Below are 27337 nucleotides of genomic sequence, written 5' to 3'. Positions count from 1 at the left end.
CATCCTCAGTTACATGGCAGTCATGGGAAACTGACTAAAATGATGTTATATGATGTAATCGTACTTGTGAATGTGGACATAATGGATAGGAGGTCTATAATATCTGCACAAATACTCCCATACATCTCAAGGGCTGTTGCTTCTTCAGGTGCAGCATCCATGGAAATATGTCACTGAATTCTGCCATTTTTGCTCATGCAAACATTTTGAGCTTATCACCTGAGTTGCAAATGACTGATAACTTTGAAGCTGCAGAAAGTAAAATATATATTTAAAAAAATTAAAATTATTTTTATTACTTTTATTACTTTTCCCCCTTCTGGGTTCATTATAGTTTAAAACTATACTAGTAGTGGTTAATGGCCTGCTTGGGTGTCCCTTGACTTCAAGACAAATTGGGAAGGATTGTGCACAGCTTTGAAGATAAAAGGTCAGGAAGATCTTTGAGGATCCTTTAGTTACAATACGAGAGAACATTCTGGTTTAATGAGATTCTGTATTCAGCATGACTGCCAGCTAGAGTTGTGGAGTTGCGTCAGACTGTTAAAACTGTCCAAACATGTGAGCTCAGGGCTTAGGTTGGAGCCAAAGTGACTCTGACATTTCATTCCTCAGCATGCGGGAGCTGATAGTGCTGCCCTCCCCTTCAGCACACCCTTGAACTCCTCTGACTTCTGAAGGAGAAGGGAACTATTACAATGAATCAGTTGGAGCCATCCCAAAGGACCAGGCCCTGTGACTAGGATGGTCTGGTGGATTGAGTCTCAGATTGACCAGTCCACGTGACGTCACACTCAATGAAAGCCCCATTGCCCCTTCAGGCATCATTCATTATACTGTGAAGTTTCAATTTATACCTAGCCAATGCAATTACTGGCCAACTGCAGGGGCTTTCAATTCCCCTAAATGAGAACCTCAAACAGTGGCTCTCATTCAAAGCAACCATTCCACTCGAGCAGTGTTTGTATTAAAGCAGCGTAGCTGACACACACATAGGTGATTGCTGCCGCAGGGCCTCAGGGAGAAAGCCAGAGTTTCATTTTCACCTTGACTGCTGCTGTTTATGAACACAATAATGGCACCTTCCATTTTTATAGCGCTCTCCCAGACTTTAATTTCCCACGCAGCCATTCTGATTTGATTCAAGCTTTTTTATAAAGCACTAATCTCGCATAGATCATCACAGAGCTCTCATTCCATAATCCTGCTTTGGTAATATCCCGGGGGGTGGGGGGGAATCTATGAGGATCATTTATGAAGTGGCGAGATGAAGAGAAAATCTTTCTCTTATCATTCGTATGAGGCTAATCAGCCAACATCTCATCCATCTATATATCATCTCTATGTACATAGCATTTTATGTGCTCGTAAGCCTAGTAAGAGGGTAATAGGAGTCAAGACCAAACCCTCCGAGACCCAGGCCATTATCATACCTGCTATGACTGCTAAGACCAATACCCCTTGATGGTTGTCAGTCAAAGAGCCATTTTAATGAACTGAAAAAGAGAGATGCTGAATATATTGACTGTAAAGTGAGACCCAGATCCATTTACATGTATTCATTTAGAAGACGCTTTTATTCAAAGCGACTTAGACATGAGGGATACAACAAAGCAATTTCCTTGTGGGGAAAAAGGGAGATGAAAAGTTCCAGAACTGCTCAGAAAAGTAAAAATATATGACACCGTGAGACAAAAGAAAGAGAATAAAAATGAGTTTCTCTACAAGTAAGAAAGTTTCAAGAGTAACAATTGTAAGTCAAATGTTCACAGAAGAATCTTTTTTGGAGAAAGACTTGTTCTGTTGAGAAGATCATGACCTGAGACCGTAAAGGCCTAGACAGGAAGCTGACATTAAAGAACGAGCAGCGATGAAAGCCAAATATGGTATTGCCTGCATGTGAGCCACTTGAACACACCTCAAAGACTACAGCCAATGTCCAACTAGCTTGTATGTTTTACACATGCATGAAAGACAAAAGAAGTCTCCATACCAGCAGATGGCAGTAGTCTGGATTCATTTGTTAAAAAAGAGAAATCAGAAGAGCTAGGACTGCAGATATAAAAAAGTAAACAAAGCACCATTGCTGACCATTTTCACGTCTATCTTGATCCTGATGGGTTTGTAAAATAATTTCAAGTTGCAAATGGCATTGGCATTGTCAGGCCTTGGTCTTGATAGTTGTAACCTGACTTCTGTCACTTTTGTTCTTGTGCACTGGTTCTCTAAACTGAACAGCTGAACATGCTTCATTATCCAAACATGGTCAATTATCCAAAGACACCTAAAAAACTAGGCCGACAGCTGCTCAGTGACAGCCCATTATGAAACCCAGACCAGACTGAGACGTAATGAAGAAGTAATGAAAACTCGAAAAAGGGCCACTTATGTGACCTTAGGAGGTCTCCAGACCAAGACCACATGTAACACTATTAATTTAGATATTAATTTTATTAATTTAGATATTAATTTTTGGTGGGGAACAGAGAGAATCTCTTAAGGCTCTTGAGAATTTCGAAAGTTTTTTTTTTTTTTTTTTTTTTTTTTTTAGATTTCTGAATTAAGAACAGCAGGGGAATGCAGTGAAAGAAAACACAGCTATAAAAATGCCATTTTTAACCAACTGTTCACATTCACTTCAAATGTGTAGGTGTCCTGAGAGCCAAGCGCGTGCTTCTCTTGCTTGAGAATAATCGTCTGCTCTGCCAAGAGGCTCTTTCAGAGAGATGCATCGTGAGGTAGCGCCATTCGTTCCCAGCCATATCTGATGTGTCAGTGCATGAGAAGCCCACGTGAGGGCTGAAGCTGGCAAAGAAAGCAGACACGTGAGCCTCCTTAAAAGTTCATGCTCAAAGTCCCTTTTGGAGAGTCAGAAGTTCTCTTGAGGCTCACACGCTTATCAACATTAATAAAGGGTGTAGTTTAGTCATGAGATACAGATATTGCTGCTTTACCTGATAAATCAACTTTCTTCAGGTGGATTGGTGTGCAGCATTTGACAACATAAACACTAACTTTGTCTGATTTGTTTGTTCACAGCCAGCGAAAACTGCCATGACTTCCACCCGATGTTTTTCACCCACGACCGCTCGTTTGAGGAGTTCTTTTGCATCTGTATCCAACTACTCAACAAAACCTGGAAAGAGATGAGAGCCACTTCTGAAGACTTCAATAAGGTAAGAGCAACCCTTTTGATTGAGACACCGCACCTGTTTCTAACTCAACATCAGTAACCCTTTACCTTACTTTGTTTTGCTATCTGTCTATCACTACTTCACACTACATGGAAAAGCAGGGCTCGCCGAAGTTAGTCATTTTCTGGTGAAAATGATAGTTCCAGGCTCTTGGCAGAGGCAAACTTTTTTCTGGTAAAAGAGGTGGATGAGATTTGCTAGGCTGTTGTTTGTGTAATTATGATAATCACACAGCAAACTTGTCCCAAAGTTGTAGCATAGGATAAAAGACCATCTCGTGTAAAGCTGTATATTTGAGCTTAATTAAGATTCATGGACATGAAAACTAATTTTTAAAATATCTCCCTGGAGCATGTCTCTCTGGACACTGTGATTAAATTCATTATCCTTTGTTTTCTTATACGAGCAGCACATCTGAGAAAACCTGCTTGTTTTTGCCCCTTGTCTGTATTCCTGCCTCATTATAAATAGGCTTGCTGAAAATAGAGATAAAACTGCTGTTTAATCTGGTGATCAGAACTCCCAATTCTTTCTTTCTGACAGTGTGCACACATGGAAGTAGTCTTTTTTTAACTTTACTGGAGGGATGAAAAGTTGCCATCAGTAGACTGATTTGTTTCAAGTTCTTTTGATGGTAGCAAGAAGGTTGAGATTTTAATCCAATCAAGCTCTTGTTTCAAATGATTTGTGTATTAGTGATTCTTGCCTTTATTCCCTTCAAGCAAAATACAAATCAGTGGATCTCTAAATAACAATCCACATGACCATCAATTCTGACATGCATGGAGTAATAAGACCACCACTATCTTATCAATGGAACATCATCAGCAGAACGACTATGTAATTTCTTCAGTCATGGCAGTTGGAATTCTCAATCCTTTTTCTCTTTATAGAAGAAAAAATTAGTGTAACGCCTAAATCTCAACATCCATTGTATTTACTTGTCGTGTGTGGAGACAATCCTGAATGAAGAGGATTAGACCCACCTTTTTGTGGGAGCTTATTACAGACTTAAAGAGTAATAACTCTGTTTCATTGCTCAGATGTCACCTTCTCAAGCTGATTTAACTTTAGCTTTTAAGAGACAGTTGTTTATTACATGTTGGTCTTGTATCCTTCCAGAATAAATAAATAACTCTTTAAGCCTTTAATGTTATAGAATACTAATTTCTAATAAAGAAGGATAAACTTTATAATACCCCCTCACTCCAGTTACTTTAAGAATATATAATGATTCCAGCCAGTTTTCTCAGAGGAGGCAAGCACAGAAGTGTTTTTCCCTAAAAAATTTTAGGAGGCAGCATCTTTTTTGCCTCCATTGAGCTCATTCTTGTTGAGCTCTTAAAGCATGGCTTGAAGCTAGTTTAATGTTTGCTTCTTTTTTTAAAATTATATTCTTGTTTTTTTTTAATTACATATGTATATACATTGAGTGAGAAATAATGTACAGAGAAAACTATAATATATATATATATATATATATATATATATATATATATTAAACTGTGGTTTACTGAACAAATTAATCTTTCTTTAAATAAATTAAATTAAATTATAATTAAAAATAAAAATCGATGTTAGCTTATGCTAGGGCGTTCTTTGACATTATTACAATTGTAACGATAAACAACAGAGCCCAGACTTAAATTTAATTACTATTTAATTTTAAACATAATAATCAACATTCATCTTAAAAAAATTGTATGCAGTCTCTCTCCCCCACTTCACTTCCTGTCTAAATTACTGTCCTGTCCTAAGGCAATAAACACCAAAAAATATATATTTTTAAAAAAGTGTATGCAAACATGTAAATTGCACATAATGCAGTTTTTAAACTAAATTCTAAATTATAAAAAATGTATTTGTTACTGAAATATATTCATTTACACATTGGCTGTCATAACCTGTTTCATAGCAGATTTATTTAAACATACATTAAATAAGTAAATAATTAAGACATCACTAACAGATAAAGTAAAATATAATGTCTTGATTTTTTATATTTCTCGAAATGCTCTTCTCTAGACTGTTCTTCTCTAGACATTTCTCTAGCGATCTAACGAGCTGTGGACACTGATGACTTGCCTGAGGGAAATGAAATGCTACGTGGTTGAAACTCTAATTGAGCGATTATATGAGGCATGAGATGTTCATTCGTGTTTATTTTGCATTAAAACTAGTAATAGAGAGAATGTGATGATCGCGCTCACTTGCGCTCCACGATGCCGTATGAAACAAGCTGTTTATACAGCTATCTGTCACGCCACATCAAAGAGTGTGTAAAAATTAATTGTTGGAATTACCTGAAGGAAAAAAAGAAGGCATCATTTGAAAGATAAGACTTTGTTTTTTATCAAAAGTAACAATATATAAAACAGGCAGTTCCATAAATATCCACTCGTGCAGTGGTTAAAACAATGCTGTATTTGTACAATACACATACGTACCAAACCGGAAGACCCGTGACGAAAATGTTTGGTAAGAATGTGTGTACCGTTACACCCCTAATATATATACACACACATGTAACTGACTGTGGGTTCTGGCACCCCTGTTCTGTAGATGTTATTGTGACTTTCAGTTGTTGTTGTTGTTGTCTTTTGTCAAGTCCTCCATTTTTTGCTTTTGTCTTGGTGGGTCAAGTCAGACACGCATCAAAATGATTATGAGGCATCACTGTCATCATACAGCATTAATGGACCTCCACTGTTTTCAGACGACTGCACCTCAGCATCCTCTGCCTCTTATCGCACATACATCTAATTTTTTTTACGCACCTGCTATTTTTTCTCCTTTTCCACTCTCTCTCTCTTTCTTTCTCTCTCCCTTCATGATATGCCTGTCACATCCTGTAAATATTGTCTGTCCATCTGTGTGTGTGTGTGTGTGTGTGAGGTGTGGAGACGAGAAGCGGGAGGCAGGTCTGCTCTCGACGATGCTCCTGGGGCAAAACAAATCTGACGGGCAGTGGTTTGCCTGTTTCCATGGCAACCACATTCTAATTACTCCTGCTCCCGCTTCTCCACGACAGCACAGTACAGCTATTGTGTGCGTGTGTTTTGGTTCATAAACAGCTGTCTTCTCCACCCAATCAGCTCTGACGAAGGCAGCTATGACACCTGACTTAAAATGGCCACTTCGGTGCATCCAAGCACAGCAGTAGTGATGTAGTGACTCTGTTTAAGCTAGCACAACCCCCACCCCTCCCCCTTCCAATCTTTCCCTCTTCAGACGCCCTCCCTTGTATACAAACCATGTGATCTGTATTGCTGGAACGCCATTGGCTGAAGCAACTGTGGCGTCTGGCCAATCAGGCTTAAGCGCTGAAATGGACATAAACTGAGCTGCTTGGAGATGCTTTCAGACTTTAGAGTGCTGATGGGCATGAACGGCCAGACGAAAGCGACCCTTGGCTAAAGCTTGGTCTGTTTTCATCTGCACACACTCACACACACACAAACACACACACACACACACACACACACACACTCACACACACACAAAGCAACCCGGGAACCATCTGCCACCACTGTTTATCATCCTTCTGGCCATCAGATTCTCCCTGCATTTGGTCAGGGTTCATCTCTGCTACACTGGGTTGGACCAACGTGGAGCCGTGCTCCCAAATATGGAGGTGACAATGGCATGTGAGTATTGCTGAAGAGACCGTGTCGGATGCATGGAGGAATGAAAATGATGAAGGGGCGTTTGCAAATTTGCCTGGATGAAACAGCACAGATGGGGCAGGCTTTGTGCGAGTAGTAATCAGGTTAGAGGCAGATTTCAGCTAACGATTAAAAAGGAAGCGATGCAGAGCGAGCGCTCCAACCTGCGCTCTCCTCCGTAGCCCAGCCCCTCCTTGGGTACTTATTATGAATGAGCGCTTTAATGTGTAATTTCTCCATCAGTCATTTCTCCGTTGCACATTGACCTCCAGTCGCTCTCGTTGATGTGTGGCTGTTTGTTAAGTTAGCATTATTTGTGCATGCATCCCACGTGTAGGAAGATCAACACTGTTTGTTTGGCTTTTTTGTTACTGTTTTTACAGGGAAAGCTTGTATTGAGGTTAATCTCTTTTGTATATGGCCATGTCCTTTGTGCTTTCTTTGTTGATTCAGTGTTCACAGGATTGGCATTTTGTAGACGATCAAAAAGACAATAAATATCTCCCTGCACTTTTGAATTCTGCGATGGGCTGTCAGCTAGCGCCTAACGTTGATTGATTACGGTAATATCACAGGCAGCTTTTTTTTTCAAAGCATAATTCTGCAAGATCTCATAAAGTGAATGATGTCTCAAGGTTTTGGTTGGTCGTGCTCAGCATCCGCACCCATGCCTGCAGTCCATAATTCCCTACTTCCCCTTGCAAAGCAAGATTTTTTTAAAATAGAATTTTCTTTCCTTTCTTCATTCTTTCCTCTTCTTTATTTATTCTCTTCATCTTTCCATATTCCCTTTCCTTCATCCTTTCTTCCTATCCTTCTTTATTACTTTTTCCTTCTTTTTCCTTGCCCCATGCCTTTCTTACTTTCTTTCTTTCCTTCTTCATTGCTTCCTTCACTTCTTTTCCATTCTTTTCTTACTTCCCTCCTTTCCTTTTCTTAATTTCCTTTCCTCCTTGTTTTACCTTCCATGCTTACATTTATCCTTTCTATCCTTTCCTTTCCTTTCCTTTCCTTTCCTTTCCTACAGTTCTTTTTCTCTTTGTGTTTTTCCTTTCTCACACACAAAACCAGCACTACTCTATGCTTTGAGCTGAGTCTCCTGAGACCTTAAGTGACCTTAATGCATTGCACGCTTTCAGCATGCTTCATGCTGGCCCTTGGTGAAAGACTTACTCCTGTCTGCTCCTTTCAACGGTGTGGATGTGTGGCTGGATCCCAAGAGAACTGAGTGCCACCTGCTGTAGAGTACTCCAGGACCTGGGAAATTTTGGGGATGCTTTTCAAGGACCTGTTATGAAATGTTTCCTTGTCTGAGAGCATTTGCATGTCTAGACTTTGCGCAGTTGGCTTTCTATGCATCTGTGTGGTCATTCTCTATAGTTTGACAACAATTTGAGGCTACACACTTATGATGCAACCTAAACCAAAGAGCCTGACAGATGCCATCACTCTACAGACGACTGCAGGTTGTATGGTCAAGCAGAGATGCTTAATATCCTGTTACACCAGTAGGTGCCAGGCCATGCCTCCCAACTCCTCAGCAAGCATCCAGCAACCTGCTCCACAACCCAATGTATACCTAGCCAGGTCAGAAAGAGCAGAAGAGATTCGATGGACCTACCTGCATTTGGTTTCACATTAAATTTGCTCCATCTTTTTCATTTTCATCATCCTTTCATCTCTGAGCAGAGTCTAACCAGATCATCCTATTGCATGCAAGACTGTAGCTCTCTGTCTTGGCATGCATATGCATACACAGGTTTTTTATCCTTGTCTACTCCACTTGTAATTCATAGGCTTACCCCCACTATTTATGAAAAAAATTACTCCAGACTGTACTGTATTTAAATTCATCACATGGTCTTTGCGGTCAGTGTTTCCAGCAAATGATTTTTCCGTTAATGATATCTATTTGTTTCTTTGAAGTAATGCCCATTTCTTTGATGTGAATCATTGTTAACAGTTATAAAAATCGTTAAGGGGAGGAAATGGCATAATTAGCATGTCAATTGTGGAATGGATAAATGTCCCTTTTCCTTTTTGTGCCTGATTGCCCTTTCCATTTGAGAATTTTTTTTTTATTATTTTTTTTTTTAATGTATCATCTTAACACTTTTTGGGTGATTGACAGGTTGTAAATGATGATTATCAACTCTTGCAGCTGTAGTAAAGATTTGAGTGTTGATGTGACTTCCTAGGCTAATTAAGCAGCTTTGACTTAGAAGAACTGTGCCAATTGGAAGGTTTTGAGTTTGATCCTAACAGCATGTCCTAAGATGTGACACTGAGACACAATACAAGGTATCTTTTCCATGTTAATCAGAGTTTTTGTCATAACCAGCCACAATTGAGATACACAACAAGCCATGGAATTCTGTTTTACTGTATTTCTGCAATGTCATGGCTGGAACAACAACATACATACTTTGGCAATGATAATCTGTACTTACTATGTGCATTATTAGGGTTTAAAGGGTCTGATGTTTGAATATCATGTTGGGTGACCTTTTTAGCCATATTGAAAGTGACTGTAAATAATTTAATTTAAAATAAACATGAATGTTAAAACTGAATTCACAAGTGTGTGAGCAGACAAATGTATTCCATGACAAAGACTGCATCAGACACACAGTATGTATACAGTATGTAATAAAGTTACTATGGTTTTTGATTTAATGTTACATGTTGTAGCCATGTTGTATTAGATATGGACAAACATATTGGAATCTTACCACATTACGTCAGGTTAGGATTGGTTTCATGTAAAGTTGGATCGCAGGATTTGGCAAGTCTGCTGAGACAATGATGTGGCTGTTGCCACTGTCACTTTAGCAACGCATGCAGAATGTTTTAATACGGCAGTTTCTGTGTATATTATGCATCAAATTGCATACAATTTGTCAGGATCGTGAATAAAAACCATCCTTTTCTATGCTTTGTTTACAGCAAAGCTGCTCATAAACCTATATGTGATTCATCTTCTTAAATCAATAAAAAAAAATCTTCTGATGCGACTGAATAACGGCCTTTGCATAATTAAAGGAAGGAAATAAATACGACTATTAATTATGTGCTGGTGTGAAAAACAGACAGGCATACATGTGAATTTATGATGGATAGCTGTGCGAAGTTGTAATTAAAATAAGACAGGAGTGATAAATCTTGCTGATTGGGGCAGAGTTTTGATTGGCTATCTGGACGAGGGAGGTGAGCAACCTGCTGTAGCGGCAAAATGGTGCTGGTAAACCAACTAGTGGACCACTACATGCTGCTATGTAAGTGGTATTTTTTTTTTTTTTTTTTTTGCAGTGTGTCTGTGTACACTTAGGCCAGATAGACATCTATGGGCATAAAACATTTTTTACGTCTTTGATGCATAAGTATTGCAATCCATAAGCATTGTGTTAAGATGCAAGGTAAGGTTAAAAATAGTTCACCTTTAACAAAACACAACTTTTTATGTTGGGTTAGTTTCTTTCTGTCTGTTGATGTTTGTTTTTTCACATTTGGATGTGCATTGGTTTCAATGCACTGCTTATGATCGGACTGTAAAAAAAGATAGCATATATTGCTATTTTTCTAATGCTGGTACAGACTACACAATTTTAGTAATATTTTGTTAAGATTTGATTGAATTTTGGTGTGGTTTTGATTATTTGATTGAAGTTGGGGTTTGTGTGGATTATTAAATGGTTTTGGGTGTTGTGGTGTGTCATAGTGGACGATAACCGATTCCGCGTCTGCGATGCTTCACGACATCATGACAGAAAGACTAGCATTTTTTTTTTTTTTACGTCGTCCACGACGAGTTCCATCGAATGATAACGGAAGCACTTCAGCAATGTTTACACTCGTTAAAGATGGCACATGATGAATGGTCGGGTAGTTAAAGGTGTTATGAAATGTTTCTTGTGGTCGGGAAGAAAAGTTTTTTGTGGTATGTTTCTTGTGATCTGAAAGATTTTATGTGTTGGGATAGTGAAATATTGTGTAGTCTGAACCCGGCATTACTCAAGTGACAGTCTAGTTTAAAGTTGGTTTGTTTGTCTGTTTCTCGTCAACGTTTGGCTTGTGTACCACAGCCGTTTGCTTGGAATTGGTTGGACCCCACAGGACAAATTTGTTTGAAGCTTTAATCAGCCAGAAAATCCTATTTGTTTATTTATTTTTTCAGCTGTGCAGCAGCCAGTTTATCGGATATAAAATTATAAAGGGATATAAATATCTTTAACAACACTTGTCTGTAAGGGCCCTAAAATCTGGATTTGTTTACTTTTTTTCTCAGTATAATCCAAGATGGCAGTATACAAAAATCATGCTGTGTTTTCTGACATTTTATATTATATATTATATTGCTTGGTGTCATAGCACAATGGCATGATCCCACAAGCCCACTCACTTTCCAAAGATATTTCAGAAACACTTTAATATTAAGATGAATCCCTCATTTGTTGTGCTTGAGGGAAGCAATAGAACTGTCCAGTGGCATTGTAGCTTTGACGTCCAAAAGCATTAAATTAATACAGATGCCTTTAAGAGTATAACAACTTCGCTGATGTATCAGTATAAATCAAAATATACTGTATAGTCCAATTCGGTATAACAGCCTTAGTTTTAACAGCACTTTCAATTTTTTTTAACTCATATGTGCACAAACATGCACAAAAACACACACGTTCATTCTTCCCCACTGTATGTAATTCTGTATTATCTGCAGGCTGACACACAGTGGGCGAGTGTGTTCTGTGCATTTAGATGCTCGGAAGAGGAGAGGCGAAGGAAAGACAATAAGGATGGCAGGGCAGTTGAAGACTCGCACACCTCTTAGTGAGGCTGACACACTTAGTGCGTATGTCTAAAAACAGGTCCATTTCCGCTTTATTCACAAATATCACCGCCCACCACATCAGTAGATGAAATTCCACTGTTCCACCCTTTTCACCTCATCCTCACGTATAAAAGGTCTGCTTCTATTTCAGCCATCACGACTTGATTTAAAGAAGCTGATAAAAGGAAGTGAGAAAGCGCATTGGATTAATTAATTCTGAACCGTGAAAAATCGGCAAATGTGCTCAGAAAATTGCTTCCCCCGCCATAAGGGTTTGTTTCAAGTGGAGACTTTGCTTCTTCGTCCCCCACCTGCAGCTGTCAAAACCCCCTCCCCTTTAAATGCTACTGTCCTGTTTGAATGGAGCCATCTCGGTTTATTCCTCCAGCTATCACTCCTCTCATTCTTCAAGCACGGACATATCAGCCTAGTGATTTGGGAGGGGGCCCTGACCTTGGCCCAGTCTTATCGCTAATTAAACCTCATCTAATCCTGCTGCGGGAGCCAGCAGCACCTGCTTCTCTGGATGACTAGGATGTGTGAATAACAGCTAGACTCGGTTCCAGCTTCCCAACTCATCCGTCACTGTGCTCCCCAGCTAATCACAGCATATGATCTGTAGCCCAAGGCTTGGTGCGTACACCAACCCTCTGTTTGTGATTTCGAGCTGTGCGTTATTCAAGCATCACCGGGAAAACTGCGTCTCTATGACAGCTGGGCGTTTCTGTATTCGAGGATGAAGGAAAGCTGTCTGCTTTTGCTGCATATGGGTGAATTTTTATGTCATAGTCCATTGCTGGCTGTCACTTCTGTTTGTTTGCATTTGATTCCTCGTCAAACAGCAATCCCCAAGACGGCTGTTGTGACTCTGCTTGACTAGCCTCCTCATATCTCCACATGAAGAGCTTCTTCACAGCAACTTCTGTTAGCGCTTTAGTAGTGGAACCAATGCCTATGAAACAAACAAAACTTCAAGAATTGCCTACTTTAGACATTATAATGTTTTTACATAGAACATGTTAATGTTAACGTGTTAACTGTATGTATCCTGTAGTCACTGGATCAGCCCCAAGTGGTGCACTTGATGTGGAATTGTGTTCGAGCACATCCGTAATCTCCCACATCCGAAGGGTTTGGTTGAACTGTGCTGAGATTCAAAGAATACTGAGCCTGAAAACTGATTTTAGATTACTCAAAATTCAAACCAAGGCTCATTGTTACATTGTTGGCTCTTACTGTTTTGCCTGTTGTAGGACACAGTAATTAAAGAAGCATTAGGGAGTCTCATTTAAGATGCATACAGTAGTGTCTTGGGTAGGTATTAACTGGTCTTTGTTCAAGGATGTATTGTATCGACAGTTTTAGAAGCGTGTGAATGGCTGTCCAGGTGCTTGACAGTAATGTGATTATGCACAATATATTATAAATGATTTGGGTATGAAAGAGATTGCTAATAACATTTGTATTGAATTATCTAACCCCTTAATGGGTGTGTGCATTTTGGTGGCAGTGCACATTAATTGTACAGTACACCCATATATATATATATATATATATATATATATATATATATATATATATATATATATATATATATATATATATATGTATATATAGTGATTTTTATCATTTCTTTTCATGCAGCATTCATTCTTTTCCTTGTCCAGCTTTAACGTTTTTCCTCATTTATTCTGAAAACTTTTCTCTGTGAATGTAGCCTGTGCATTACCAGTCAAAATGTCTACAAGACTAAGTGTAAGGTTTTTTAAATCATGATCATAAGAAAAAATGTTGTGCTTTTGTCAGTTATACTCACCTTGTGCTGTCATAATGGCGAACTGTTTCAGTCAAAGGTCTGATGAACTGTGTGTGTATGTGCTACAGGTGATGCAGGTGGTGAAGGAACAGATCACTCGTGCTCTCACGATCAAGCCTAACTCTCTGGATCAGTTTAAAAGTCGTCTGCAAAATCTGAGCTACACTGAGATCCTCAAATTGCGCCAATCTGAGAGGATGAACCAGGAGGATTTCCAATCCCGGCCCATCCTGTGAGTTACTGGAAACTCTTCAATTAATTGAAGCACTCAGTTTTGGTCCATGTGTACTGCACCTGTGTCCCACTCATGATTGAAAGCAAGCCTTTAAATGCAATTTCCACTGAAATTGCAATGGCAATAAAGATAACATTAGTTCATCATAACTCATTAAACTAAGAGGAGACTCCATTAAATAAATTACCCACTGCATTACATTAGTGTCATTTGAGCCGGAATGTACAATCTCACAGAACATTCTGTAACATCCACATGTAATATAACAGTCAAATGGAAGTGTCCGTGTTGAACTTCCAGAGTTTGAGAACTGAAATGTTAAAAATATCACTCATGATTTCATGTTTTTTATATTGTTCAGTCTATTCACTATAACAGGAATATCAGTTTGTTATCAGCTTGGTTTTTGACAGTATATTCCATTAGTTTAGTATTATTCACAGGTATGTTTTAAAATAATGTTGGAAACACAGGGATCAGTTTTTGTAATCAATGTAAAAAATATAAAAACCAGAATGTGAACAAACATTTTCTCATGAATTACTTCATAACTTAACAACATTAGAGAGGCCTTTAAATGCTAATTAATATTCTGAAATTCTGACAGTAGCTTTAGCAAAACGAGATAAAAGGAAGTTTGTCTGGCCCTTACTGACTTGTAGTACAAAGAAATGTCTAAAGATCAAGTCTGTATGAGAATTTAGTGTGTTTGTATGTATTGTGTATGATACTCAGAATTTGTGCTCTGCATTTAACCCATCCGAAGTGCACACACACAGAGCAGTGAACACACACACACTGTGAGTATGGTGACGGATAATTGGGATTTGTTTTATGCTTTTGAGCCATGGGAGGTGTTGGGGTCAGTGCCTTGCTCAAGGGCACCTAAGTCGTGGTATTGAGGGTGGAGAGAGCGCTGTACATTCACTCCCCCCACCCACAATTCCTGCGGCCCGAGACTCGAACTCACAACCCTTCGATTGGGAGTCCGACTCTCTAACCATTAGGCCACGATTTATAAGTCGTTCTTTGAAGTGAGTGAAGTGAGTTACAGCCAAGTATGGTGACCCATACTCAGAATTCGTGCTCTGCATTTAACCTATCCAAAGTGCACACACACAGCAGTGAACACACACACACACACACACACAAACACACACTGTGAACACACACCCGGAGCAGTGGGCAGCCATTTATGCTGTGGCGCCCGGGGAGCAGTTGGGGGTTTGGTGCCTTGCTCAAGGGCACCTAAGTCATGGTATTGCTGGCCCGAGACTCAAACCAACCACCTCAGGGTCAGGAGTCAAACTCTCTAACCATTAGGCCACGACTTCCCCACAACTTCCCCACTTCTTTGTGTAAACTGCCAGTAAAGTCGGGTTCTTTAAACTGCATTTGTGTGATTCTCTGATGTTTCTCCAGGGAGCTCAGGGAGAAAATCCAGCCAGAGATCATGGAGTTGATCAAACAGCAACGCCTCAATCGTTTGTGTGAGGGCACCTGCTTCAGGAAGATCAGCAGCCGAAGGAGACAGGGTAAGAAACACACACACACTTGAACATAAGGGTGAGAAAGTTATTTTTGTTCTTTTTAAAAATTTTTGGCACCAAAGATTCAAAGCTGATTCTTGTTAATCCAAGTTTCCGTCCTAACCAGCAGCTATGAATAACACTACATTTTGTCTATTGCTCGATTTCTGTTTCTGCATTTCGATAGCCCCGGACACACAAAAAATTCACTGAGATTCAATCCCACAACAGCATACCATTAAGCTTTGTCAAGCTTGAGAGAGATTGTTTGTGGTGGTAGAAAAAAAATAGAATATTGCATGACAAATCCCTCAAGGACTCCTAGGGAGAATCATAAAAAGGATGCTGAACCAGCATAGAAATGTATGAAAATGCAAGCATGCAAACAATATAAATTTGTGCTCATTGTTCTGAACATGTTTATGTTTGTCACCTTCAGTATCCTCTTAAAATTTACTTGTCGTTGGAATTTTGTCTTGTTAGTGCACAGTAAAAGTATTTTCCTCTTCAAAATGAATGCCCTTGTTTCAAACGCATCAGCTCTATGAAAGTATTTAGTTAACTGGAGCCTAGCATAGCTTTCTTGTGCTCATCTTAAGTTTGTGAACTGATTTACTTGATGGGGTTATTCAGTTGTGGCTTTTATTGGTGACCACTACTGCATTCTTAAAAATAAAGGTTCTATATTGGCATCAGTGGTTCCACAAAGAACCTTTACCATCCATGGAACCTTTTCATTCCACAAAAGTTTCTTTACAGTGGAAAAAGGTTCTTTAGATTATTAATGTTCTTCACACTAAGAAAAAAAAAAAAAAAACGTTTCTTTTAAGAACTGTTCACTCAAAGTTTCTTTGGGTAACCAAAACTGGTTCTTCTATGGCATCGCTGTGGAAACCCCATTTTGGAACCTTTATTTTTAAGAGTGTGGGCTACTTCTCATTAACAGAATTTTGAACGGAGATCTTTATTGGTCAAATTTTTTTCATTTGCATTTCAGTAATCTCTTAGTATAGCAAAATAATAATAACATGTCTCACATGATAGCTTTTATCTTACTTAAACACTCTGAAATGTATACGTACTATGAATATTTTTATGAGTGCTATTATTAAACCAACAGCATGATTTAGCAAGTGTGAAAAATAGCCTTGTCTGTTGCTGAGAGAGCGGAAGTATGGAGCCAGTTTCAAACAAGCGGTGAGTGGTGGGAGTTATAAAGCTTACGCCGCAGATTGGAGAGTTGAAAGATCGTCAAATGTAATATTGCTTTTTATGCAGGCTGGCTGAAGAGGAGGGCTGTCTGCTGAGCTCAGAGGGAGGCTTTATCAGTCAGCCTGGATAATTTAACACTCTTCACACTTCTACAGGATTAGATGATTCTGAGACTAGACACCTTTTCTATCTTTTGCTATCCGTCTGCCTGCCTCTCGCTTTCTTCTTTTCTCTTTCTTAGGGTCCCCACTTTCTCACTGAATCTCTTATTCTTGCTTTTTCTCTTCTTTTATTCATTTGATATTTTTCACACTTTGCCTGTTTCATTGCCATCATTTTATTTTATTATGAGCCTCATTGGTGTGAATGAAATTCTTTTTGCTCACAATCAACTATTCTATTATCTTCCAAAGGCTAGTGGCACTAAATATGACTTGCATGGCACCCTCTCATGATTTAAATTATGTAATAAATGTGCTAAGTCATTATTTGCCAGTGACTTCTGTGGCTCATGTTGCCTCAATACAAAAAGATTAAGCAGAGTTCAGCTTTGGGCAGCAAAATGAAACTTTGAATACCAAGAGTGCAGACAGAGAACCTCTTGTAAACAGAGTTGCAATTAGATAAAATCAGGGTTGGGAATGTTCGGATGTTGAAATTTTCTACTTCCAAACTCAAAGTATTCCAAGTATGCTGCATTCCAGGAAACTCAGAATTCCATTTGGTTATTTTCACTTTCACTGAAAATAACTAAATAGAATGGCACTTGACCTCGAGCATCATAGTGGTGGTCATTTTCAAGTAGGAGGTGAGAAACTCCAAATTCCAAGTTGTCTATAATGTAGGCTTGGATAATTATGGTGGCTTCATGTGATTGGTGATTCCTGTGGGGAATTTCATTCAATAATCAATGAATTATAGAACCTTTATCTTAACCTGTATCTCCAGTAAGCCTACCAATATTTCAGTGACTCATTCTTGTCAGTGTGTATGTCCCATATTAAATACCATTGAATATTTACCTTTGCCCATGAGTTCCCCAAGTTTATGGTTTCCTGCAGTATATTGTATATCAGGTTTTTTTGTAGCAGAGATACAGGTTCTGTATTTCATTAATTGTTATAGTAACTAGGGTTGGGAATCGAAAATCAATTCCAATTCCAAGGAATCAGATACTTGTTGTAAAATTTTAATTTCCATTCCACTTATCAATTCCTGTGTGCATCTTTTTTTTTTAAAGCTGGTGAAAAGGGGCTGTTAAAAATGTATTTGTCTTTGATAAAATTCAAACAATACCCAACCCTAAGAGTAACCTTTGTGATAAAGTCATTTACTTGTCAGTCAAGTTTGAATCACATTTCAGTGGCTTTCTCCATGACATGCAGGTATGTTCTGCTCCTAAATACAATCTTTACAATGAGGTTCCCCACAGAAAGCATTTTATCCTTGCTCATGACTCCATACAGCTTCCATACAGTGTCCATCTTAATGTTATTGAGATTTTAAGTTCTTAGTCCTAGATTCAGGTTTAAGTGCATCTATGAAAGAGCATTGGAGCACAGGCATCTCTTAAATAAAAATGACTTTCACATCGTTCCCTCTGTCTCTTGACTTGCGTATATCATCAATTAGAATAGAAAGTCAGCAAAGCCATCTACAAAGCTTTTCATCATGCATGTGGCACTGCATGCATATTAATCCATTCTGCACATATCTGTTCTGACATCTCAGAATGGGCTCACAGATGGCTGTTGGCTGCAGTATCTGTTGGTTGTTCATCGCACATTTGTATTGGTGGATAAACAGCCTATTGAGCTGGTTTGTTAATAAGCTGAAGGTATAGAAAGTGTGCAGTGATCAAGCTGTTTACTGCACACTCCTTATCTCTTTGGGTTTGTGTATATGAAGCCTGTGAAGTGCCATCCTGAAGGACACTCTTTCATCCCACAATGTTTTTTATTCTGCCAAACTGCTATTCCCAGTAATTAGGATTTGGATTCAGGTACCAGGGTTGAGTGCCAGCCATGGCCTTCTAGGCTATATGGGAGCGGTCCTGGCAGTGTCTACTTTTGGCGTGGCACAGGAAGTGTCAGGAGGGGATTGGGAGACAATTTGCCAGTCATGGCTTTGCCCAGTCTGCAAGAAAAAGCCAAAGAATATTAAGCATTTTACTAGAACGAAAGGCAACTTGTTAGCTTTAGATTGCGGAAGACTGACCCACTGTTATGCTTCTTTACAGACAAGTTCTGGTACTGTCGACTGTCGCCCAATCATAAAGTTCTCCACTATGGAGATCTGGAGGAGAGCCCTCAGGGAGAGGTACCACATGATTCCCTACAGGACAAACGTGAGAAAAGTCTGAATTCTGACCACAGTGTGGTGGCTTCACTTTATAAAGATGGGATTGAGACAGCCACACCTTGTCTTATTAATTTTTCTTTGCTCCCTGTGACAGTTCCTGTAGCTGATATCAAAGCTGTTGTCACTGGTAAAGACTGCCCACACATGAAGGAAAAGGGAGCTCTGAAGCAGAACAAGGTGAGTCATTTTGTGTGTGCTTGATGACAGACAGCAAAAAAATGCTCTTGAATATCAAAAGATCAAATTTTCCTTTGATGCACTGGTGTGTGGCTTGGTGACAAAGGATGCATTAGTTATGCCTAGTAGCTCTGTGAGTAATGATCATCAGCTCACATCAGTTTCAAAGTCACCCTTTCTTCTTCCCACAGAACAAAGCAGGCAATGTCAAATTTATGCCACAACTGTAAAAAATGACAGCCTTTTGACGAAATTGATTAAACTTGAGGATAGGATATCAAGTATAGCTTGGATCCCCCTAGTCCTGATGACACGGACTCTAAAAATAATAATGTGCATCAACATTGTTTTGTCTTTTCTTTAAGCAAGAATTATATTTATAGGAATTTGATTTGGAAAATCATTTCTCTCATCAACTGCAGAAGAAGAGACTGTTCTGTTTCTGTTGTCTCGATTGTCTCTAATCTCATCGCTGCGCAGAATAGTGGGAAGATGCTGTGGGCAGAATGTGAGGGGTCAGAAATGTTTGTCTGCTCTCATTTTGGATGTGATGATGTAGCTCTCATCCAACGATCATTTAAGCCATTTGGATGATCCAGTTTCATCCTGTTTTTTTTAGGTTAGTTGACCCAAATAAGACAATTAGAGATGATGTGACGGCAGATTTTGTAAGCACTGCACCAATAATGCCTGTGGTAAACTCAATATAGTGTTTGCCACAAAATACATCCTTTTCTGTGCTTTGGTATCTTCTTATTTACCATCCTAGACAGGTCTCTAGACAGGTCAGCTGGTCTGAAAAGTGTTAATAAGATCTGGGCTTTAGACATTTCAAATGTGCCACAGAGAGAATTGGTTTGTTGGCCAATTGAACCTCTTCTTACTTTAATTTGTGACTTTTTGCTCACATGTCCATAATGTTGAAAGGGTTGTTACCAGATGCAATTGCACTGGATACTTTGCCTGACAGCTACCCCATGAATTTTCAATGTTGTTGTCAATGAGATTGAAGTATTTTGTTACTTCAAGCACTGATGCACTTCCTGTGCTGATTGTCCTACTGCTGTCTCTTGGTGCCCGGCAGGAGAGGCCCGTATACATACACACACACACACACACACCAGATTGGACCATCTGCTGTTGTAATATGTTCAGAGAAGATCTTCAAAAGGCACACAAACACAGCAGCCCCATTAGCATTTGACAGACGGTGTCAATTCTCTTTCTTTCTTTAGGAGTTGCTGGAGCTGGCTTTCTCTGTCCTCTACGAATCTGATGAGTATCTAAACTTCATTGCCCCTGACAAGCATGAGGTGAGCAAATGCCAACCACAAGCAGTGAAGTTGTAGCTGTTGTCCCTCTTTGGTGTGATTTGGACTTTGTGCATGCTGTGGTTTAATGTCATGTTTTCTGGCCAATTTTCAGTACTGCGTGTGGACAGATGGGCTGAATGCACTGCTGGGGAAGGAGATGACCAGTGAGTTCACTCGCTCAGACATGGACACTCTTCTCAACATGGAGATGAAGCTCCGCCTCCTGGACCTGGAGAACATCCAAATCCCTGAAGTTCCTCCCCCGATCCCCAAAGAGCCAAGCAATTATGACTTTGTTTATGACTGCAACTAATCTCCTTTCACTGGACTGACTGATTTTTCCTAAATGCATACTGGAAGAAGGACTTTTACAAAAAGTTACAGAAAAGAAAGAACAGACATCTCTTTCCTGCTAAAACTTGGCTCTTTAGTGCGCCTCATCACAATGGATTTGCTGAACTTAATGGACTTGGCTTGCACGGCCTATGAACCATCTGGTGTGGTTGAAGACCCACCACCACAAACTGGTCCTCAGGTCCTAAACCACTCTAGTCCCGTCGCAGTCATTTCCATCTCTTCGAATGGTTACATTCCTTAAACAGCCCACCTGCTCTGGCTTTAAAATGGTTATGTGTCAAGATTCTTTGTCCCATCATGATTTCTGGCTGTTCGGAGTGGGATGCTCCCTGTAGAGTGTGCAAGAAGTGTAGGCATGTAGCACTCACTGTAGTATGTTTCTCACTCCAACAAGCGGCAGCTATATTGCTAGCGAAGTCCAAGTTTGTTCTTAATGATTTCTCCAAATATCCCATTCATGCCTCTTCTACTGTAGACTGTTAAATTAAATAGGCAGCTTCATGCAAGAGGTTGCCTCTTTTGTCTTAAACCATACCTGCTTTGCGCATACATTGTTGTCATTTACTATAACGCAGACGTGTAGATATAGCTCTTTCCTTCACTTGACATCAACCAGACTCATGGCAGACTGCTGTAAACATTCCAAAGCAATATTGAGCTTCTGTTTTTGTAAGCTGGTATAAACTTTTGTGATATTCGTGATTGCTGCCAAGTAGTCAGTATTATACATTTAATTTTCAGGGCGGTCAAATTTCATTTGAACTTTCATTGTTAATTTAAGATTGTGGGTATTATGTTTTATGATTATTTTTTTTTTCACCCCTCATGTTTGTTATAGGTTTAAGAACGCAACATCCTGCTGTTTACATTAAAGATTGATTCCAGTTCAGTTTTGTGTTTCATCATTTCTTTATTATGTGGTCTTTACATTACCTAATAATCTTTTGGTGTCCAATCCTGCTCCAAAACCCCTGCCTGGACGTTTACACTTATCCTGAAGACCTTGATTAGCTGGTTTAAGTATGTTCAGTGCTAAACTCTGCTGAAAGGTGGCCCTACAGTACCAGGACTGGACACTCCTTATTTATATATACTATGTATTGTATTTTTTTGTGTGTAAATATTCTTAATGATCTTGTGGGAACCACCGTCAAATGAGTAGTCGTATCAAGAAAACGTGTATACCCTTTTCGTCTCCTATTACACAAGTAAGAAAGCGGGTTGCTATACCCACAAAAAAAAACACTGGCCATTGCAGCCTTCTGTCTTAAATGATTGACTCTGAGCAGACTCAGGGCATCCCAGAGTGTTCTTTACAGCTCTGTGTGGTAATAATCTACAGTTTGCTGGTGTGTGTAACTCTAGCATTTATAGATGCTAGATCCTCCTCCTCACTGCCATCACTGCCTCCTGAAACACCTGATGGCTGTTTCAACCTCAACAATTCACTTACAGTTTTGCGTTAACATGCAATTCAATTTACAAGCATATGTTATCTTGGAACATCTAGAAAGGTTCCATTCTTGAATTGAACTAGGCATCTCTTATTAAAGCTAGAGCATATAAAACCTTTGTATTAAACATCCTTCAAACATACACGAGAATCTTTTTTTATCTTACAAGAGGGCGCACGCTTGACAAAGCACAGCAAATACCCCCTTGTGAGAAGGGGGTTGAAACTGTACCTAGATATCTTAAAATGCCTGCTTGTGTATTATCTTGATAGACTAATTTACAATTTTTAATCAAATTAATGCCAGGACTGGGAATGGTCAGTGAACTATCATGGCAATTTAGGGGAAGCCTAATTTCACAGACAAACAGGACATGGTATCATAAGAATATTATGAGAATAAAAACCTTTCATCAAAGTTGTCCTAAAACCTAAAACCAAAATGCGTTCTTGTCTTAGTACAACACAATTTTTTTTTGATCCACTTAAAATGTTGACTACTGAGCTACAGACTATCACTATTACTTCACTTTTTCACTTTCACTATCACTGGTGTCAGTGGCTTTCAGATTTCTTTAAAAATCATGTTCCAATTTGAAACTGACAAAAAACATGCTTCAAGACGGTAACATTAAGATTTGAACTTTGAACGTTATTCTTATATGTATTTGCACACGTAGTCAAAACACGTGTGGCCCGTACGGGGATCGAACCCGCGACCTTGGCGTTATTAGCACCACGCTCTAACCAACTGAGCTAACCGGCCTGACGCGCTGTTACTCCCACTGTAAAGTTAACATACTAGGGTCTAGGGTTTACATGCACAATTATTTTTTATTAAAATATCCAAAAACCACTAGAACGGTGTTGTATATTTTGCTGACTTGTGTACTTACATTATCCAACATGTTGCGAAGAATGTTTAAAGCCAGAGAAATAAGCAATTTTACCCAGTGACACAGACCGTGTCCAAATTGTCATTAGGCTTGTTTGAGATGCGCCTCGTCTGAAATGTAGGCGAGAGTCGGCGGCTGCAGTGAGGGGAGGAGTGAAATAAGCGCAGTCAAGACGGACAGTTCTGACCTCTCGAAGTGAACAGATGCCACGAGATCAAAGGCAGATGTCGCGTTATTCTCACTCATGTGCTGTGCTGCTGACAAAACATGATATAATTTCAGTTCTGTTGCTTTTATATGAAAATAAATATGAACTCAAATTGCTTGCGATTTAATTTCATACGAAAGGTGTATTTATTATCATTTTTTTTCATAGGTTTTATGGGGCTAATCAACGTAAATACTGATTTAATAATTATCAAATAATTATTTCTGCCATAATTATTCTAAAGCACCATTTCACAGAAATAGTGTTTAAAGAATAATGTTAAAGTGAATGAAATATTGGTAATTCTGACCTCGCCGATAGTTTTGATTAGAATACCTCACATCCGGTCGGGCGGTCACATACAGTCTAGCTGCAGAAGTTCAAATATTTGAATTTCCGAAACTCAAAACGGATCCGAAATTTCTGCATACGCATCGGAACTCCACAGCCCCTTTCACACTGCAATTCCGGCAAATACACGGGTAATGTGTCCCGGCAATTGTTCCCGGGTCGCTAGATTTTGCACTTTCACACCGCCAGTGATTACCCGGAATATGTGCGTGCGTTCACACACAGCCTGTAAAGGTCCCGTGAAGACACGTGATATCAGGGTGTGACGTGTAATGTAAGAGTCGAAAACATTAGGCACGTTAACTTTCACTTAAGCTGGTGAACGATCTCAGCTTCAGCGCGGAAAGTAAAGAACTAACTGATCTCTGCTTCGTTACAGTTTGCACATTTTTTTCGTGGCGAACGTTGATCTGCCTTCAAAACACCTGGTAAAAGAGTCGCGCGATAACACGCATCATCACTATGACACGGCATTAGTTCTGGCTTTTGTTCACACAGCACTCGTTCCAGGACTGAACCCGGCAATGTTACTAGGTCCCCTACCCGGGTTCAATCCCGGGACGTGTTTGCTTTCACACAGAAGTCGACCCGGCAATGTTCTGGCAATTTGCCGGGTCCGACATGCAGTGTGAAAGGGGCTCACGTAGCTCCCGCACTACTTTCCATTGGAAATGAATGACTTCCGGTCTGTCGCTTGTCATTCGTCAGAGACAGTGGAAAGGCGGCTTTAAGCTGTGTCATCAGTCAGTCGTTTCCCATCATGCTCTAGGTCAGAGCAGTCAGTGGAGAGCAACTGTGCTCGACTGCACAATCCGACCCAACTGCCTCGCCTTCGCGAGAGTTTTTTGGCACGCGTCAGCATGACATCAGAACAAGTTGGACGGTACTCGGACACTTTTCTAACCGGCATGCATCTAGCAGTGATCACCGGTGATCGGTTCTGCGCAGATTTTGTTCATCTCAAACAAGCCTAGTGTGTCGCCTGCCAATGATGTCATAACCCCTTGATTTCGGTTTTGTTCTGTAGAAAACACCAAATATGCTTTAATATGTTATGCGTTTTAATAGACCGGTGACGACCGCACAGACTAGCATTATAACAGAACTTTCAAATGTATAAAACAGCACTTCTTTTTTTCCCCCACATACGCACGACAGGAAAGGGTGGAACCGGTCAACTGTTGCATAATTAAAGCTCCCTACTTTCGAGCCATGTGTCACACTCGTTCAGCGGCCTTGTTTCGTTTTGCTTCCCTTCGATGGTTTTCAGCCTCACCCTGCTTCATTCTACTACATTATTAAATCACTAGCTCATCTATGAACATGATTTCTGCCCGAGTCCCGTCGGATTGTATTGGCTGTGGGGATGAAGACCACAATTCCCATGATTCCACACTGAGTCACACTACGCTACCTGGTCTTTGTTTATTTTGAATACGCATCCTCTAATGGTGAAAAAATTACATATTGTGCCTTTAAGCCAGGATTAGGCCTTAGTTAAATTAAGATATTTAAGCAACTTTTACAAAAATGCCTTAGAAAAAGGTTACGAGTCTGACTCTCTATGTGATGTGCATCTTGACACAGGACAATGACACAGACATATTTTAAGATATGTCAGAGCAAGATATTTTCAGTTGAGACAGCTCAAACATGCATTTTAGTCTGGGAGTAGCTTAAGCCTTGTCTGTGAAACCTGGGGTATTAGTAGACGAAATAGACAGGATACTCCACCCCAAAATGAAAATTCTGTCATAAATCACTTACCCCCATGTCGTTCCAAACCCGTAAAAGCTCCGTTCCTCTTTGGAACACAATTTAAGATGTTTTGGATGAAAACTTGGAGGTTTGAGACTATCCCATAGACTGCCATGTAAATAGCAGTGTCAAGGTCCATAAAAGGTATGAGAGTCATCGTCAGAATACTCCATCTGCCATCAGACTGCAATCTGGGTTATAGGAAGTGACGGGAACATTTTTGTAAGTGAAGAAAACAAAAATAATGACTTTATTCAATAATTCCTTTGTTAGCAGTCTCCTCTTTGTCTCTTCATATCACCGTATGCTGTGTATGCTCTTCTGTGTCATCCGCACCACAAGGATGCACTGTTTCATTAATGGATGTTGTCCCATCCATTAATGTTAAGTCATTTCCAAACCAGAAACCATGGGTCAACGGTGAGGTGCGTGCCAGATTAAGAGTACGAACTGCTGCCTTCAACTCTGGGGATCTAACTGCTTACAAGAATGACCTTCAAAGAACCATCTCATCAGCCAAAAGAGACTTTAGGGACAGAGTGGAGTCAGAATATCATGGCTCTGACCCCCAACGCATGTGGAGCAGTTTGCGCTATATCACTGACTACAAAGGAAGGAAAAGCAGTGTTGGGTCTTTGTCTGCCTCCTTACCGGATGTGCTCAATACATTCTATGCTCGCTTTGAGACAGACAACACATTCCCTCTTGTGAAAATACCTGCTGACCTTGACACCTGCCCTTTGGTTCTAACCACACTCGAAGTAAGGCCTTCAAGAGAATCAACGGCTAGAAAGCTCCAGGTCCAGATGGCATACACGGACATGTCCTGAGGGCCTGCGCTGTCCAGTTAGCAGATGTCTTCACCAACATCTTCAACACTTTGAGACTTGAGGTTATCAGCACATGCTTCAAGCAAACCACCATCATCCCTGTTCCCCCCCAAAAAACAACTGTCTCCTGCCTGAATGACTACCACCCTGTAGCACTGACATCAGGCATCATGAAGTGCTTTGAACGTCTAGTCAAATCCCACATCTGCTCCTCTCTACCTGACACCTTGGACCCATTCCAATTTGCTTACCGCTTAAATAGATGACGCTATTGCAATGGCCATACACAATGCCCTGGAACACTTGGAGGGAAGAGACACCTATGTTGGGATGTTGTTCGTTGATTACAGTTTTGCATTTAACACCATCATCCATACCAAACTTATAGCCAAACTGAAAGATCTGGGTCTTAACAGTCACTTATGTAACTGGGTCCTGGACTTCCTGACTGGCAGACCCCAGGTGGGTAGAATTGGCAATCACACATCCTCCACACTCAGCACTGGTGCCCCACAGGGATGTGTACTCAGTCCTTTCTTGTACTCCCTGTTCACTTATGACTGCTCTGCTAAGCATAGCCCCAACATCATCCTCAAATTTGCTGATGATACAACTATCCTAGGACTCATCACTAATGGCGATGAGACATCCTACAGAGATGAGGTTAATGCACTCACAGCATGGTGTGCTGATAACAATCTCTCTCTAAACGTCAGCAAGACCAAGGAGATGATAGTGGACTACAGGAAGTCACAGAGAGAGGGTCACGTTCCCATTTACATCAATGAAGAGAAAGTAGAGACAGTTAAGAGCTACAAGTTCCTTGGCATTCACATCTCTGAGGAACTTTCCTGGAGCCTACACTCAGAGACCATAGTGAGAATAGCCCGTCAGTGTCTCTACTTCCAGCGGAGGCTGAAGAGGTTTGGCATCTCCTCTAACATCATGTCAAATTTCTACCGCTGCACTATAGAGAGCATTCTGACCAGCTGCATCACTGTATGGTACGGCAGCTGCTCTTCTTTCGACCGCAAAGCTCTTCAGTGAGTGGTGAGAACAGCAGAGCTCATCATTGGACATAAACTCCCAGCCTTACAGGACATCTATCAAACTCGCTGCTTGAGAAAGTCTCGCAGCATCATCAAGGACCGCAC

The 27337-nt window shown here is 40.1% G+C and overlaps 1 protein-coding gene and 1 non-coding gene across 7 annotated transcripts in view; one reads left to right on the top strand and one right to left on the bottom strand.

Moving 5' to 3' along the window:
- The window catches only part of LOC109111580 (engulfment and cell motility protein 1-like), an 82467-nt gene extending 60891 nt beyond the window's left edge, over positions 1–21576 (top strand). For 5 of the 6 annotated variants that reach the window (XM_042745440.1, XM_042745438.1, XM_042745439.1 and 2 more), the window contains 7 exons: positions 3040–3176; positions 13572–13735; positions 15161–15273; positions 18719–18826; positions 18935–19017; positions 20253–20330; positions 20443–21576. In XM_042745440.1, coding sequence (XP_042601374.1) covers positions 3040–3176; positions 13572–13735; positions 15161–15273; positions 18719–18826; positions 18935–19017; positions 20253–20330; positions 20443–20643 — 884 coding nt within the window. In that variant the 3' untranslated portion in view covers positions 20644–21576. Of the gene's footprint in view, positions 1–3039; positions 3177–6662; positions 6842–13571; positions 13736–15160; positions 15274–18718; positions 18827–18934; positions 19018–20252; positions 20331–20442 lie in introns of those variants that run through there. The other variant, XM_042745441.1, reaches the window with a different exon arrangement.
- A 1256-nt stretch (positions 21577–22832) lies between these two features.
- Positions 22833–22906, bottom strand: trnai-aau. Its single transcript has one exon. It is a non-coding gene; the product is annotated as a tRNA-Ile (tRNA).
- Between the last annotated feature and the right edge of the window lie 4431 nt (positions 22907–27337).

Source organism: Cyprinus carpio, chromosome B19 (genome assembly GCF_018340385.1).
Source record: "Cyprinus carpio isolate SPL01 chromosome B19, ASM1834038v1, whole genome shotgun sequence".
In the NCBI taxonomy this organism is placed as follows: Eukaryota; Metazoa; Chordata; class Actinopteri; order Cypriniformes; family Cyprinidae; genus Cyprinus; species Cyprinus carpio.
Note: the sequence above shows the minus strand (reverse complement) of the source record. Positions and strands in the feature narration are given on the sequence as shown.